General features: G+C 42.5%; 2 protein-coding genes across 4 annotated transcripts in view; both read right to left on the bottom strand.

Moving 5' to 3' along the window:
• Positions 1-2,477: 2,477 nt before the first annotated feature.
• On the bottom strand, positions 2,478-8,330 carry bmp3 (bone morphogenetic protein 3). The gene is made up of 3 exons (XM_030061184.1): positions 7,640-8,330; positions 5,759-6,684; positions 2,478-3,897 (listed from the first exon to the last, which is right to left on the bottom strand). Exons 1-3 carry the CDS (start codon positions 7,911-7,913, stop codon positions 3,706-3,708), a joined length of 1,392 nt encoding a protein of 463 aa, XP_029917044.1. The 5' UTR covers positions 7,914-8,330; the 3' UTR covers positions 2,478-3,705.
• A 2,246-nt stretch (positions 8,331-10,576) lies between these two features.
• cfap299 (cilia and flagella associated protein 299) overlaps positions 10,577-16,619 on the bottom strand; it is an 88,224-nt gene continuing 82,181 nt past the window's right edge. The window contains exons 5-6 of one of the 3 annotated variants that reach the window (XM_030060553.1): positions 16,182-16,311; positions 10,577-10,990 (exon numbers count right to left, since the gene is read on the bottom strand). In XM_030060553.1, the coding sequence (XP_029916413.1) occupies positions 10,913-10,990; positions 16,182-16,311 (208 nt within the window). In that variant the 3' untranslated portion in view covers positions 10,577-10,912. Of the gene's footprint in view, positions 10,991-13,345; positions 13,426-14,026; positions 14,305-16,181; positions 16,312-16,619 lie in introns of those variants that run through there. The other 2 variants (XM_030060555.1, XM_030060552.1) reach the window with 2 other exon arrangements.

Below are 16,619 nucleotides of genomic sequence, written 5' to 3' on the forward strand. Positions count from 1 at the left end.
TGAGCATTACAGGCAGCAGGAAAGGAAACTTTATGGCACAACAGTTGGATTGGATTAGATTAGATTGTGCAGGTGGAGATGATAAAGTGGCTACTGAGCGTACATAAGCCAACTGTTCAACGCTTTAAAGTCTATTCAAAATACCCGTTCAGTGAACACAGACCGTCAGTCCGTGCTCCAGAGGTGCAGTCATATATCTGCAAACCTGTCTTTTATGTCCTGTGTTTAAAATCTTTGTTAAACTGTAGATTCACTGTTGTTCTTTTGACACAAATTCCACACACTGAGATCAAATCTGTAAATACTGATACTATAACGTCATACACAAACGTTTTGTGTGATTACCTCACACATTTGTGTACAACTGCCTCTGCGTACTGCAATCCTATGAGTTATATACCTGTAAATAAAATGTAAATATTGAATTTTGGACAGCTGGGTAAAAGAAAATTGTAAAAGCACAGTACTTTTGTGTATGCTTATGTAAGTTTCTTGTTGAAGTTCAATCATTTCGATCCTGTATTTTGGGCAGAACGCTGCCAAGGAGGACATGAGGGAAATAAATTGTGAGTATTTTGCCGGTTTGTGTTTTGTTTTATGTCACTATCCTGAGATATCCTTTGATTATATAAAGAAAGACCTTGATGGATCTGAGTCTTACATACTTTTATTCATTTCTTTGAATGCTTTGCAGGGAGGGTCAGTGCTCAAAGGGGGGTGACACCTTTACATTTCATCACGCTTTCACATCAGTAGTGACAAATGTCCATCACGGATATAAAAACCATCAACACACAGTATCCGAGCTCCCGCCCCCCTTTCCCAGCATACGTCTGTGAAAACCACCCCTCCGCAACAAAGCACAAGATATGCAACATACAGAAAATAAATAGATGCATGTTAAAGGTCATTTCCATATACAAATATATTTTCTTATGAAGCTTATTGTACAAGCATTTCTTTTTACCGACAGCATAACATTTACAAGATAGGATTGAACAGTGTAATAGAGGAAGCTCTTATAAACTGGTGATATATATTACAAGTGAGTGTCTTTGATATGTGCACTCCGAAAAAACATATTAGTGGGCTTTTGATGGTTAAGGCTTGGGTTGAATCGCCACTGCAGTGAAAGTAAATGGCTCAACCGAAGCTGTCAGGACCAGACTCACTATACCAACAGTCCATGAGTATGCAGTGTTTGGATAGTTTGTACTGGCACAGTTTGACCGAGGAGGAGGGCACTCCATTCGAGAGCATGCAAAATCTGTCTTGGCACAACATGGAAGCACATATTGGAAAAAAAAGTGTCAGTATAAAATAGTCATATATAGATAAAACAATCTGCCCTTAGCTACTGACACAAAATAAATGTCTCTGAAATATCAAAATAGTGAATTGTCTGCAATACAGTTAGGAATAAACTCCATTAGCGATCATACTTATCAAAAGAATGTTCTAAGTTCACTCAACGTAGACTATATTTTTTTGTACCATTACAAAAAAAAAAAAAGAAAAAAGAAAAAAAACTATTCTCATACGCTTGCTTTTGGCTTCATTGCAAACTGAGCTCAGTTCTGCGTACGACCGAGCCGCTTTGAACAGGCGATGAATCCAAATCAAACTTTATCGAAAGCAGAATCCACCCGTTCAAAAGGCACTTCTATCTCAGAGAGACATCATTAGAATATTATCAACATATAGTGCGCTATATACAAAAAAATGTACAAGTCTATAGAAAAAAAAAAAAGTTAGCCTCTATATTTCAGTCTATCCGCTCTGAATAAATATTTGGTTCTATGGACTTTATACACAACCAAAGGCAAGGTTTCAGCATGTTTGTGGTTCTTAAAGGTTACATGTTGACCTGACTCAATCTACATGTGATCGATTGACACACCGTCTATCGACTGATGAGAAGTCCGCTGTGCACAGTAATGTGAAAGGCTTTTCGAGGACTTTAATGAGCACCCTGTATCGGACAAAGAAACAAGCCGGTGGAGTTACGAGGGCTGGTAATCATCAAAGCTCTCAGAACTGCGAGAGCCGACCTCGGAAAACAGCTCAGATCTCCCCTGAACACCTCATTCACTATGATATGTAAGGCAAAACTGATTCCAGACCAGCAGTTTTCATTAGAAGTGCTCAGAAAGATCTTTTTTTTGTTTGTTTGCCTGCCTACATGCAATAACCGACAACTGACTTTGATAATGAAAAGCTGACAAAACTGAATACTTCCAATCTCTTTCTTGATCTTAAAATAGACAGAACTGCTCTTTGTACAGTTTGTTAGACTGTCACCCACATTCTCAGTAAAACAGAAACATAATAAACATTATGAACTATAGCACTTTCCTCTGAACTTTAACAAAACCCAGAATGAATACTTTGGTCTGGTATCGGGCTCATAGCCACAGCCAGTATTAAACTTACATGTTTGCTAAGTCCCAGCTGTGGTTTTATTTCTTTCTGAAGTCTTCCAGTCCATAGAGGGTTAAACATGCCTCACAAACATCAAGTGGCTTTTAGACTCTTGTGGTTTTATACCTTTAATAAATTCAAGGTGACAGCCCTTGTTTAATATGTAATAGTTTCTCCTTTTGATATGCTTTATCCCTTTCTTACAAAATAAACTGTTAAGCTCCTGGAGAAATCGCAAACAGTTTCTTAACATCAACGCTGGTGTAGTGTGTTTTATAAAAAACTGAACAAAATAGTTTCACAGAGAGGGTGATATCTTGGCGTATGGGTCACCTTGAACGGCTGGCCTTTCCAACTGTTTTTTTTTTTTGAAAACCACACAAATGACAAGTAGCTTACTCTTTAGTATATAAATGATTCTTAAAATGTGTCTTCTGTACAATTACGGAGCAGTGATCTAAACACAAATATGTAATGCAATCTACTGTCTACACCACAATTCTGGCTTTGGAATCTAATATGTCTCTCTATAGCAGCCAAGGTAATAATTATGCAATAATTTGTTGTATAGTGAGTAACACAGTGATAGTACAGACATAAATACATACACATAGTAACAAAAACCATGCAAGTGCGAGCAGAGGTGACTTTGTGGTAACGGTCAAAGGCAACTTCAAGCTATGATGGAGGAGAGATGACAAGGACACCCCAAAGTCATCAGTTCAAACTGAGGGAGAACGTTTTTGACTTGAAGAAAAAGAGGCAATTTTAGTGTTTTTTTTTTTCCTTTCAGTTTTTGTCTCCTTTATAAGATCACACCTCAGTCTGCGTCAGCTGCTTGGTACTCGTATTTCACGATCATTTAGCCCATGAATGCATTTGCCCTGTCAGCCTCCAATAGATAATGAGCAGCGATGCTGATGATGACAGTGATGGTGGAACTGGAACACAGAGATTACAAGTTTCCGCTCCAGATTGCTTCTATGAGGACGATGCACTCGACCCATTCTTTCTCACAAACAGATCGTTCGACAGTCTCCTCTTCACCTGGAACAACAGGCAGTACTCTCCTCCCAGAGACAGAAGTGTGTCCGGAGTCTGTGTTTGCATGAGAATGAGTGATGCATGTGTGACTGCGATGAAACAGGAGGAGAGAGTGTGTGTTCTTGGCAGCATGTTGTATGTGACGTGAACCGTGTAAGTGTACGTAATCCTACAAGAAAGAATAGACTTTTTCATAGGATATGAGGTGTGTCTGAACAGGTATGAAGAAAAAAAAAAACATTATCTGCAGGCGCAGGAGTCGACGGTCATGTTGGGGTAGACTTTCAGCACCACGTTCTTGTCCTCATCGAGGAAGAGGATGCTGAGGGAGGACATCTTCTCAGGGACGCAGCACGGCTCAGGGATGCCCGGGACGACCCCTACTGCTCGCACGATGCTCTGGATGGTCGCATGGTTGGAGGGCTTCAGAGCCTACAGGTGGAAGATGAGATCAAAATCATAAGTATGTGGAAAGCAGAAGTCTTAGGATGATTCATAACTTAATAATAATGCAGTTAATTTTCATGCCAGCAATCACTTGAAGAAATATGCTCTCAGGTATAGCTTTGCAGATGAACAGTTTTAAGGGGCACTTTCCACTGTCTCTAAACTCAAAGGGTTACAACAATCAATTTTCATAGCAACCTCTTCAAGTCATAAGACCTGTCAAGCAATAACAGTTTTGCAAATGACCACGTTATCACCACATAAGCAAAAATACAAATTTTAAAGGCGCAAAGCTATAGAATTGTGCATCTACTATGTCTCCCTTTGCAAACAGATCAAAGCCTGAGGCAAGAGGTGGCTCCATACCCAGTACTTAGCACTTGTGTGTGTGTGTGTGTGTGTGTGTGTGTGTGTGTGTGTGTGTGTCACCTGCTCAGCTGACTCTAAAACCTCAGCGGGATCCAATGAGTGACAGGGCTCTTCCCAGAAATCACAATAACTGAGGTAGAGCACCTCCTAATAGCTGCTATTTAGTAACTTCTAAAGAGGCAGCCTGACAAAGGAGGTGGAACATCACAGGGCTCTGTGACGACTCAGCAAACCTGAGGGGCTGGAGGGGCTGGAGGGGCTGGAGGGGTGAGGATGGGTGTTGGGGGTGCGGTAGCCTTAGGCTCTTGTCCCTGCTTCTGGGACTAATTACATGTGACTACAAAGACGGGCGACTCCGAGCTAATGAATTAAGTGGATGAAACCTGTGCATTCCGGCCATGTTTAAAATACTTGTGATGCTATCTTGTCACCGAGGGCAGCTGATGTTTAACATGTTCAACAGTTGAAATAAAGGCTCCTTTCTTTATATCACTGGGATTTACACAGTTGGATAAGACTGATTTTCATCCCAGGCCTTCTGTTATCACTGTAGTCTTATTGTGTCCTACAATTTACTATTTACCTGATAAACTGGTATTTCTCCTAGCTTCTGTGTTAAAATATACACATTTCTGATGTATAAGATTTGATAATGACTTCTCTGCAGTATTAATGCAGGATGGATGCAAGATAAATACATGAAGGAAGACGAGCTCTACGGCAATAATCTGTTGATTGCAGCAGCTAAAACTGCTTTAAGAGTAAAGCAGTTTAAATATCTGGTGCTTCCTGTGGCATTATTATTGCTAGCAATGAAAAATAATTTCCAACCATGTTAGGACAATTAGGCTACAGTGAGATGGCTTAATCTTATGAATCTTAACATTCCACAATGGGAAGAAAATCTACTTGACATTAACTTCAAGAATGACCAAAAAATAAAAAATAAAATCAAAATTAAAGGTGAGATAAAGGATGAGATGCACTGAGAGCTCTGTCTAGTCTTTTCCACTCACATAATGTATATCACGCTGCCGGAATGTACATAGTTTCTGAGTGTTGAACATTTATTTTTGGAGAGCTATGTATTATCATTTGTCTGTTGTGTTGCTTTGCACATGAGCTCCTGGTGTCCTTGTACCATGAACCTCAGTATATCAGTTTTAGGTATGTCTTCAATATCTCCCCAGTGCATAAATCTATGAGAAATTCCTGTTACAGTTCGTAACAAAAAATGAGATTTTTATTCTGACAGGGAAACTGAAAAGGACCACAAGATGGTGCTAAAGTTCAAATGAAAAAACTGGGGCTGCTGTTGACAGAGGGACTTTCAACCAGCACCTGGCCTTCAGCTTGTAAACAATGGCTGATTTCTTTAATGTGAGCCAAAGAACTATTAGGCAAGATGATACACACTACATGTTTGTGCAGCTTTTTCATAGATATGTACACATATGAAAAAAAAAAAAAGCCTCACCTTTGGCATGGGGAACTGACAGGACCCAGAGCAATAGTAGGCATCAAAGGACTTGGGCGAGATAATCCATTCGCTCCAGCCAATGTCAGCAAAGTCCACTTTAAGGTACCTCCGTGCGCAGTTTCTGGGCTCGTTCCACTGCTTCTTTCGCGCCTTTTTTATGGTCTGCTCATCGAACTGCAGCAGGGGCATCTTATGCCGCTGATTCTTGCGTGTCTTTTTCCGCGGCCTACGGGCCTGCTTGTTTTCAAACGGTTCATACGGACTGGTCTCATCCCAGCCCGTTGTCTCGTAGGGATATTCAGGCCCAGGGAGTTCGTTGTTTTGTAGTGGGAGCAGAACATTAACTGAACGCTTGTGTCTAGGCTGCAGGTGTTGCTGTGCTGTGTTATTACGTGCGTGCAGTCCCAGTTTGTGGAAGCCAGGTGCCAGCGAACCTTCTCCTGCCACCGAGTGGTGCCTCTGGAGAGTGGTCACCACACTTTCAGGCTCAGAAATGGCCGAGTCATTAGCATAGACCAAGATGTAAGGCGAGCGGTCTGAGAGGAGCGTCTTCCAAGGCCTGGGTCCTTGCGAGGCTATGTCGATGCCAATGAGCAGCTCATCGTGGTGTTTGGCCTGATTAACAACGCGTGTTATGTCCTTCCACTGCCAAGATATGAAGTCCCTGTACACCATGGACACGTTGATGACAAAGTGTCCCAGAGTCCTGGTGTTGTTATCCACAGAGGCAAAACTCCAGATTGCCATTTGGATATGGCCATGTCTCCTGGGGCCATGGCGCCCGCAGCTTTTGGACCTGGAACAGCTGTGGGTGCTGTTCTGAAGGTCCCCAATGTAATAGTGGAGAGTGGCTGACAGAACATCTTCTGACTTGGTTAGGGAGGTGAGGTTGAAAATCTGCAGCTGCTTGTTGTTTATAGTACCTGTGTACATAATGAGAATTGGATCATTTACACACAGCAAGCGACACGAGTTCAAGTATTTCAAGAACTACAGTAAGAGGGGCCTTCTGTGTCAAAGTATCCATTAAAAAACCAAGGCTAGGATCATAGATGTGTTTACACACAGTTCAGTCTGATCCAAAGTTAGGCTTGAGTGACTCCATGCTATGACACAGCTGCCGGTCGATAGGAGGCAGTATACTCTAACAGTCCACGAGGAAACTGATCGCCGTTAATAAAGCCCACCTCCGAGTGATAATAACAGTGTGGTCTGCAAGCGATTTAGAGCTTATCAGGTTCACTTTAACAGTGACTGTAACAGATAAAGAAGCACATTTAAATGCAAGAGCCAAATGCATTAGAAGCTCTTGCGCCTTTATCTACCACGTAGCGTGTTGTTTGGACTGTTGCCAGACGCATGTTTGAAACAAAATCTTACTATTGTTACATGCTACGGGGCAAAACAATTGTCTGGGCAAGTGGAGTTGGCATGCGAGGCTCTCATAGAGAACCTCCGTTTATATCAGCGGGGAAGGGAAACAGGTTGCTCACATTTCACAAGGACTGGATCAACAGGTGTATTTCGGTTTCAGCTGAGAAAACCAGAAAATGGCAGAATGTGACGTTGTCACTTTTTCAATCACATGTTTTAGTTTTAAGACACAATTAAGCAATACAAACCCTGTTCTATTGCTATGAGCCGGTGTTTTCAACATGCGTAAAACACGCACACATTTTGTGGCTGTATTTCCCTGTGCGCTTTGGAAGCGCGTTTAATTTCAGCTGTGCACAGCAGCATGCGGCAGGACGGGACTTTATTCCTTTCCAATCATGTTTATCGATTACATGCCCTAGGATATGGATGTAAGCCCTCTCTCTGTTGATGTAAGTTGAGTTGTGAACATGCGTAAAATGCGGACACATTTTGGATACATACCCCAGTGCGCTTTGAAACTGCGGACTGTGTTGCCGTCTTTGAAGGGGAACCCAGCTTGGTTGTACTTGGCGTAAAGCATCTGCATGTGTTCCGTCATTGTATCCTGTAAAAGCAGATCTCGGTCTTCCTTGACGGGATGCTCTTTATCCGTATGCGTAAAATCCACTTTTCTTCTCGCAGCGAAATGCTCTTTTTTCAACATCGCGCAGTATCCAATGCACATATAGCTCCATCCGTAAAGCAGCACGACCAGAAACCGAGAGTACAGAGCCATGCTTGAGCCAGAACACGGAGGGATCTTTCAAAGGTAACTTGGCTGGTGGTGAAAAAATAAATGCGTTGCGGAAAACTGAGCGCGTTTCCAAAAGTGGCCCCTATCTCCAAAAATGCATAACATCACCTAAACTGGAGAGCTCTGTTACAAAATGATACCATCACCTTTGGGACAGGACAATCACAGCAACAGAGAAAGGTGGGGAAGGAAAAAAAATAAGAGCGTAATCCAAGTCCTTTCTGTCGTTTGGATGAGCTGTAGAGTCTAAATGCTCTGCATGCAGTTAGTGAGTGATAAAGTCCCGGCGCACGACTACAGGATGTAGTATAAGGTGTAGTACTGGTGCAGTAGTACTACTAAGGGACTGAAGCTCTTGGTTTTATCCGAGGTCTGGGCTGATCTCAGGACCAGCAGCCAACCGTCCCCCTTCTCAGCTTTCATTGAAGGTAAAGCATGTTGTGCTTGGTATTATAGGGCTTTTGGGACCAGCTGGGTATTCCTCTCACATACACACAGGGAGGGAGGGAAAGGGGGAGGAGGGGGGTGAGAGAGAGAGAGAGAGAGAGAGAGAGAGAGAGAGAGAGAGAGAGAGAGAGAGAGAGAGAGAGAGAGAGAGAGAGAATAGTTTCCTGTTCGAGAAACTACGCAAATTCACACTTGGGACGACTCATGTCCGATTTATATTATCATTCTTTATTATCCAACAAGTGAGGAGGCTGTCGTGCGGGATATCACATTTACGCGTAATTCCAGGGAGACGTCATTAAAGGATGTTTCACCAGTTTGCTCGATAGCTGTTTAACACCTGAAAACAGAGGCTGCTGCCCACAAAACACAAAACAGCCCCTCTGTGCGCTAGTGAGTGCGTCATTTCTGCTCCGCAAAGCTGCGCGTCTGGGCCGCGCTGCTGAATGAAGCGGCTTATTGCCGGCATTAAAGGCTCTCTCCCCTATTTAGTTTAGTTCAATGGAGTTAAGCACACACATCCTGTACCATCACGGTCCGGTCCGGATGCTGTACCGCGTCCCCCCCCAAACAAGCAGATTCATGCGGGGTTTAAACACCCCACCAACCCCCCACCCCCCGCCACTGAGACTTCTCTTTCAGGGGCACTGGGGAGGAAATGATTAGGCCCATTTCCCCGCCCTTGGACATCTGATGGCAATAATATTAGCTTGGCATGTCCTTCATACCAGTCAGCACATTGAAGGGATTTAACCCCTTCAACTGGGGAGAGATGAGCCTCAAAATGAACAACAAAGGAAAGGTAGAGGGGGAAGTCATCTGTGCTGCCCTTTGGTTAATGAGCTTTAAGCGCTCTGAACGGGATAAATCTGTGTTCTTCTGAGTTTTGATTTATCTTCTTGATATTTGTGTTGTGAGAGGTAAAAAAAAAAAAAAAAGTAAAGGGGTAAAGTGCACATGTTTTGGCTTCACAGCAATTCCCTTTTCAATCTGTTCTGGACAGGCTGCTTGGTTAAATGGCCAAAATTAGGCCACACAACATAATTTAATTTAAAAACATTTTATATCTGTACGTTTAATCACAAATGGATAAAACAAACCACTGTGATTGGTGTAATATAATCCATTTCATTCAAAGGGATGAACCCTTTCTGGCCTGACAGTTAATACGCTTAGTATGATATGACTAGAAGAAACAAGAACCTGAATTCTCGCTTGCAGCGTGTTGGGGTGGCAAGTTTGGAAAATGATGCCCAAGGTTCGAGGTTAACGAGAGAGGGAACAGGTTTGCATCTTTATCGTTTATAATAGAAACATACATAAAAGATAGTTGATAAATATAGTGAGAAAGGCAACTTAGTGGCCCACTTTGTCAAACACATTAAGATACAATGTGTGCAAATAACTAAAACTGCATTTTCATGACACTCAAAGCGTATTCTGCAAAAATCTGTGCATTCTGCGCTGAACAGCAGGCACAGCAGCACACCTTGCTGAGGTTTAACACGCTGCCAGGGCTTTGATGTTATACACTGTGAAGTGTTCATGCCTGGAGGCGGGGCTTATCCAGCAAAGGCACTGCTCCATTCACCTCACACCAGAAAGGCCCCGCCGTCGCTGCTGACACCTGGAGTCTTCATTTTGAAAACTGAAAAATGAACTAAAATGAATGAAAAGTGAAAGCCGGTATCACAGTCGTCCATAACTGCACCATTTTGAAAACGAAGGAAAACAGTAGAATATTTTAATATGACTTCCGCCATGCCAGTGTATCACAGTGTGAGAATTTGTGATCGTTTGGGCTGATGTTGAACTTGGCCGCCTCCTGTATGTTGCTGTTCATGAATGACTGCAGATCAGACATCGAAGAGGCAAACTCTGATGCTGGCTATGAAACGTCAAAAACTATGACAGTCCCAGAGGGTTAAAAAAAAGGAAAAAAGGCAACCTCACAACATGGGAAGACATCGAATCAGGTGAAACAGGTCAGGTTTCATAGAAGAGGCAGAGCAGTTCCTTGACTCTCTGTGTTGAGTGTCTGGTTCAACCTGGATTCACCTCTTTACCTCATGTTGTGTATATTAGAGGCAAGTCAGACCTCCAACTAATAAAAGCACGCTTCAGTTGAAACCCCAACAGCTTAAATGCCCAATAAAAGGAATGAAGAGGGATGCAGCTGTTTGCTTTGAGTATTTAATTTAGACTTTATTGTGAAATCTTTACTATTTACAGACACATGATCTGTCTCAGTGAATTCCAATGACTTGTGTTTTTGAGGTTAGCTCTTCCAGAGAGGTAAGGTAAATAAAAAAAGCAGCCAGTGCATTTCATGAGCCTTACACTTGCTTGTTTGTCCAACCGCCACGCTCCGCTCGCCCAGCCCACCTTCCAATTGCCTGATTTTCATGTGCGCGTCCGCTGTTTTGATTGGTAGGTGTTTGCAGCGACTTGCGCCACTTTCAGGGGAGGGAGAGCAAAGCGGGCAAGTTTCATCACTGCCGTTCGGCCACATGAGTGAGCGGCGGCCTGTAAATCTAAACAGCTGTAGATGAGGAGGAAATGCTCGTTTGCCACCCAGCTAGTTTGAGGTCTTCCTTGTGCCTGAAAGAAAACTGAGGAGAAAGAAAAAAACAACAACACAAAAACAAAAGCAGAGCAGATATTGAGATAGCGCGGTGGACGTTTGGTTGGCTGGTTGTGACAGCCCTTGCCTGAGGTGAAATCCGAGCGAATACACAGAGGCCGTAAAAAACAAAACCACAGGTCAGAGAGGAAATGGGATTGCCAGCACAAGCCCTTTGCCACTTTTGAAAGCGCTTGTCATCCCTGTCAGTCTAGTTGGGGTTCAAACCCAGCTGAGACAATGGCTGCAAACTAGTTTGGTTGTATAGCTGCATTACCTAAAAAAACAAGAACAGATTGCATCTTTTGTTTCATTCCAAGAAAAATAACATCAGCAACAAAAATAGATGCATACCTAAAACAGATGGTGACTGACAACTTAACAGGATGGTCGGGACAAAATAGAAACCAGGCAGAACACACACACCAATCCCCTAAAACCCAGTCCATGAAGTCTATTAAAAAAGTTCATAAGACTTCCCTAGCCGTTGTTTGTCCACGCACCAAAACAGAACTGTAACCCACATCCTCCAAACCCCACTGCCTAAAAAAAAAAAAAAAAAACAACAGAACCCAGTCCTGAGACCCCCCAACACCCGTTGTTTTACACAACCAGAAGCCACATCCCCATGCTCATGGAAAACAAGTCTTTGTAATGTTTCACCATACATATTGTTTCAATGAGGCCGCTGGGCAAACATCACCGAGGAATAATTCAGCCAAAACAGACAAACAGATGCAGCCGCTGCCAGTCTGGTTTGGTATGTGGACAGAGGAGATGTTAGAGGTTTGTGTTACAATCTACTAATTTGTTTCAACCCTGCAACATTCAGCGAAAGAGCTGCAAGCAGAGCAGATGGAGAATAAGTACGTAAACTGGCGGGTGCCACTGTCACATGTTTTATTTCGGTTTAAATCCCATCTTTCAGTCATTCTCAATGTGAGTCACTGTTTTATGCCTCTGGGATTCCTTCTTCCAAAAAGAAAAAAAAAAAAAATGACATAGCTCTTTCCTTTGCAGTGATTTTGTCCCCCATCCTAAGAATAACCTAAAAACCCATATGAACTCATAGAAAATCATTTCCAGTCATACATATTATGTATATAGAAGTTTTTTTTTCCACAAAAAAAAAAAAAACATCCCTTAATGCCTTACACTAATTAACGATGCATGATTCAATGAATATGCAAATAGTCCCCACCAACCTCCTTGCCTGGCATGCCAGCTCGTAACTTCTGCCGTAGTTGATAATCTAACGATGTAAAAATATTTATTTTCAGTGGATCTCTTAGTTACACTAAAATGTCAAGCAGCATTTCAAGTTGGTGTTGTTTTTTTTACATTTTTTTTTTAATAAAACACTCAAGCGACCAGCGGAGCAACTGCTAATGATGTGCGAAGTAGCGCCCCATCAGCGGGATTTGTGACGTTGCAAATCTAGCTGGTTCAGGGTCCATCTGAATCTCTGATTTTAGGGGAATACACACACCTCCACCTTCAGTAGAGGAGTGTAAAAACAGCTCTAGTAATAAACTTTGCACAGATGCTCATCAGTATCGTCATGGTCAGACATTTTAGGAGACATAAACGTAACAAAACCACATTTGTGTGTATGTGTGTGTGTGTGTGTGTGTGTGTGTGTCGGGGTCTTTAACTGAGCAGCTGCCATTTCATTATTCTTTCTCATCTCAAAGTAATAACATTAGTTATTCAGTAAATCAGTTGATCATATATGGTGTGTATTCTTTACAACACCCTGGATATATTTTTATTGGTCAAAAACTCATGGAATACTTTGAATTTGGATGAAATCAACATTGGTTATGTTTTAAAATGAAAACCCTGATCCACAGATAGAAATGTACAACAACTCCAAGAGCCACTTTTGCTCAGGATGGTTACTAACATTCGTGACTAAATAGAAACAGTATTTGTGACTAAATAGAAACAAGTGGGTTTTACTTATTGTTTTATCCAGACACACTTTTAACATGAAGTCAATAGTCTTTTCTGAAACTAGGCAATAATCTGATTCAAAATCTAAAAGAAAGAGACATTTCTTAACAAGCATACTTAATGAAGACCTAGCTGACATTACTTCTGGTGGGCTTGACTCCTGCCATGTGTTTCATTACTAGAAGCAAAAACAGAAGAAAAAAAAAAAAAAGAACAAAATCAAAAGCCAAAAACACACAGCTGCAAAGTGCCTACCGCTGCAAGAATATTCTGAAGCAGGTTATTTGCAAGCTTCTCCTTCATTCAAAAAAATGTCAAAGTGAGTGACTAATATGTAAATGATAGAGAACTTTTATGTCCCGTAAAGTCTGCCTGGCATCTGGGAACATGCGGAATGCTTTAAGCCCATTTCCCTTCGCTTTGTGAAGACTGGCAGCATTCTTCCAGTCCAATTGGAGCTACCGCAGCCTGGGGGAGGACATAAAAGCAACCCCCATCATCTTTCAAAGCTCTTACGCCTTTAATTTGTTTAGACAAACAGCCCAAAACATGCCTGGCCAAAGGATGAGACGAGCCTAAGGTCCCTGAGCAGGTTCCTGCCCCTAACTAGGACCAGTGCTTTGGGGACACCAAACAAACTGGGCCAAACTGGGCCTGGCATTGACTACAGGGAATACAAACAATTAAGGGCCAAACATTGTGTGTGTGTGTGTGTGTGTGTGTGTGTACATGTTTGCTTTGGCTCAACTGAAACACACTCCTTCAAACTCATGTGCAGTTTGGGTGAGCTTGCAAAGTCATAGCAGGTTTATTATAGCTCTAAACTCAGTGTCCCAGCATCATAACGCCGGGCCTGCAGTCACGCACTTGGCAGAAATAACAAGCAGCACAAGCAGTGCGAGCTGTGGTCGCTCCCCAACAAGTCTGCTGTCATTCTAGAAGGACCCTTCAATAGTTAAGACACCCCAAAAATAAGCTTCTTTCACTTTCAATGATTTCTCAAAACCTACAGTGACATGAAATCTCCAGTTAGTTGCATCTTTGGTTGAAGACACATGCACCTCTTCCTGTAAGGGACTTCAGTTAAGGATACCGTCTAGAAGCCATTTGACTGCGGCTCCCTCCACCCAGATGGCATGCATGATATGAGAGGAACAGAATGCGACAGAAATGACGGTGCCACTAAAACAACTTTTATATAGATTCAATTACAAGCTGATATGTGCTTAATTGCAACGTGCGTCGGCGGCAGCTCTAGGACATCCTGACAATGTGGTCGTAAATGACGAGTATGTTGTAGACATCCGATTGCAGGGGCGTCTTGATTGAGCCATAACCAGGTTCAGTCTGCAATCCAAGCACAGAGGTAGAGGAGGCTCTTTCTAGTCCTATGTAATTCATTCAATTTGACAGCAGAGGACATCCAATTTACCTAAAATTCTGGCTGCACTTACTGACAATTACACTTGATTATTGGCCTGACATTTGCACGTATGTAACAAGCAATCCACTGCTATCTAGATTGGGCAATATTGTAGCTGAGAGGTGATAATTTTACATTGTGAACACTGCCTCAGATATGTTAGCAATTAACAAAATCACAGATATCCACAACATCTTTCTTCATAATAACAGGCATACTGAAGAGGACGCCAAGTGCAACATGACTTGACAGTTACTGTAATTCTTCATTTTCCAAACTGTTTTGGGTTTTTCGTCGACTTTAAATGTCAAAACTGACACGGCCCCTCCACTGAGATGTGAAGCCCACACCAGCTGGGAGCATTTATTTTAAGGCTAAGTGTGTCAAAAGCTTCTAGTGGGAGTGGACACGTAGCCAACCATTACACTCAATTTACACTTTTACCTCAAACTCACTTGTGGGTGTCCTAATAAGTAATGCAGTCTTCCTCTGCAGCTTCAAAGGAACATCAATAAAAACAGACCAATAAAAATGACCTCACAGAAGCATTGAGAGAAAATGGCAAATACTGGGTCAACTAAATGATAAGAGATCCATTTTAATGTCAGCACACCCACGTCATCTGAATTGCTTGTTCTGTTCTTCAAACTTTGGTTTCTAAAAGAGCATATACATTCGGAGTTGCAATTCTATGTATTTTTGGCGTTGATTGCATTATGCCTTTGCCGCAGCTCAAACTTAAATATGGCACTTTTTTTCCTTCTGGCTAGAACAGAAAAACTGGTCATGGTATGATAAAGACAGAAAAACAAACAAGCCACCCAAAATGAGTTGATGTGAGCCTTGATTCTGGAAGGTTCCCCTGAGGAACTGTGGCCACATGAGCAGCTAGTGAGCTCATGGTGGGTTAAAGGAGGGACGGTTCTGCGCTGCTCCATACCGAGCCAATCTGGGCTGAGCTGAGCTGGGCTCTGGGCACACGGGTGGTTTGCTGTGTCTGGCTTCCTGTGCCTCCTCTTGTGTTTTTAATAGACAGCCTGGTCGGGGCGGTGCTCGACCGCAGCTAGAACACTGCGCTGCCATTTTGGCCCTCAGCTTCAAAAACGCAGTCCCCAAAGCTCTGTCTGCAATTTCAAAATAGTTCAGCCCCACCAACTACTTCCCTACCCCCCAGCAAAGAGGGAAACCAGAGGGAAAAAAGCTCCGTCTGTCAGTCGTTATTCTTCCCGGGCTGCTGTCGGACTGTCAGCGTGGAGGAAGCACCTGTCTCAACCCCTTGATCCCTCATTCTTCATGCAGGTGGAAAGCAAACATGTATTTCCCTCCCCTTTGCTTTATTTTTTTTTTTCTCTCCAACAGTCTCTTTTATAGGGTCACTCTGAGAATGTGTCAGGTCTGATATCTGTGGTTGATTCAGACAGCAGCTTAGCCTTCTGGCAATTAGTTAAGTTTCAAGATGGGCAGTGACAGTTTTAGTAATATTCTGTTGGTATTTTTTTTTCTTTACTGAGAGATAGTAAGGTATGTGGTATGCGATAAAACTACAAAATCAGGAGTAGATGGCAAGGATCCTAGGCAACTGAGCTGGCTGTTTAACTGAACTCTAATGCAAAAAAAAAAAAAAAATGGATTTGAAAGCTTATTTTGCTTTCTTTGGAAATGTTTTACTGGCACTCAACAGGTGAGTGTATGATCGAGTCAGCAGTGCCATTAGTCTCCCTGGGACTTTAAAACAAAGCCAAAAGGGGCAAAAGAGGAGCAGAGAGTGCCAGACAAGTGTGTTGGAAGAATAAGCACCTACCCTTGGGTCAGTATACAGAATCGTTCTGTCTGTCCTGTTCTTGAAGGTGACATCACCATTGCTCTCAAAAATCACCCGATAGTTTGGGCTTGACTTAGACGTGATGGTCTGAGTCGTCTCGTTGATGTACCTTTGAAAAGAAAGTAAACCCATTGTTACAAGTGTCAGATAAAGGCTTTGTGGAAGTCATAGCTTTGTGCTGCATGGCTCCTGAACTACTTGTAGAAGCGTTTGGAAAGCTAAAGTTTTGCTGTACTGGTGGCTGGAACTTATACAGATTTTTGTGGCAACTCTAAGAGACATTAGAGTTTTGCAATATGATGTGCTGCTCTGGTTTATATTGCAGAGTAACATTTGTCACTTAATTATCTGCAGCATTAAGGCAGGACAGATGCAGAATAAATGACGGAAGGTGGGCTTTTACAGAAGCTTCCAAAG

The sequence above is a fragment of the Myripristis murdjan genome, chromosome 9 (genome assembly GCF_902150065.1).
Source record: "Myripristis murdjan chromosome 9, fMyrMur1.1, whole genome shotgun sequence".
Lineage (NCBI taxonomy): Eukaryota > Metazoa > Chordata > Actinopteri > Holocentriformes > Holocentridae > Myripristis > Myripristis murdjan.

Bases quoted from the DNA above. Each gene is read 5' to 3' on its own strand.
- bmp3 (XM_030061184.1), bottom strand. From the start codon at position 7,913: ATGGCTCTGTACTCTCGGTTTCTGGTCGTGCTGCTTTACGGATGGAGC. The intron at 6,685-7,639 runs GTATGTATCCAA...TTATGTACACAG, and splicing joins CAGTTTCAAAGCGCACTGGG to GTACTATAAACAACAAGCAG. The intron at 3,898-5,758 runs GTGAGGCTTTTT...TTCCACCTGTAG, and splicing joins GTCAGTTCCCCATGCCAAAG to GCTCTGAAGCCCTCCAACCA.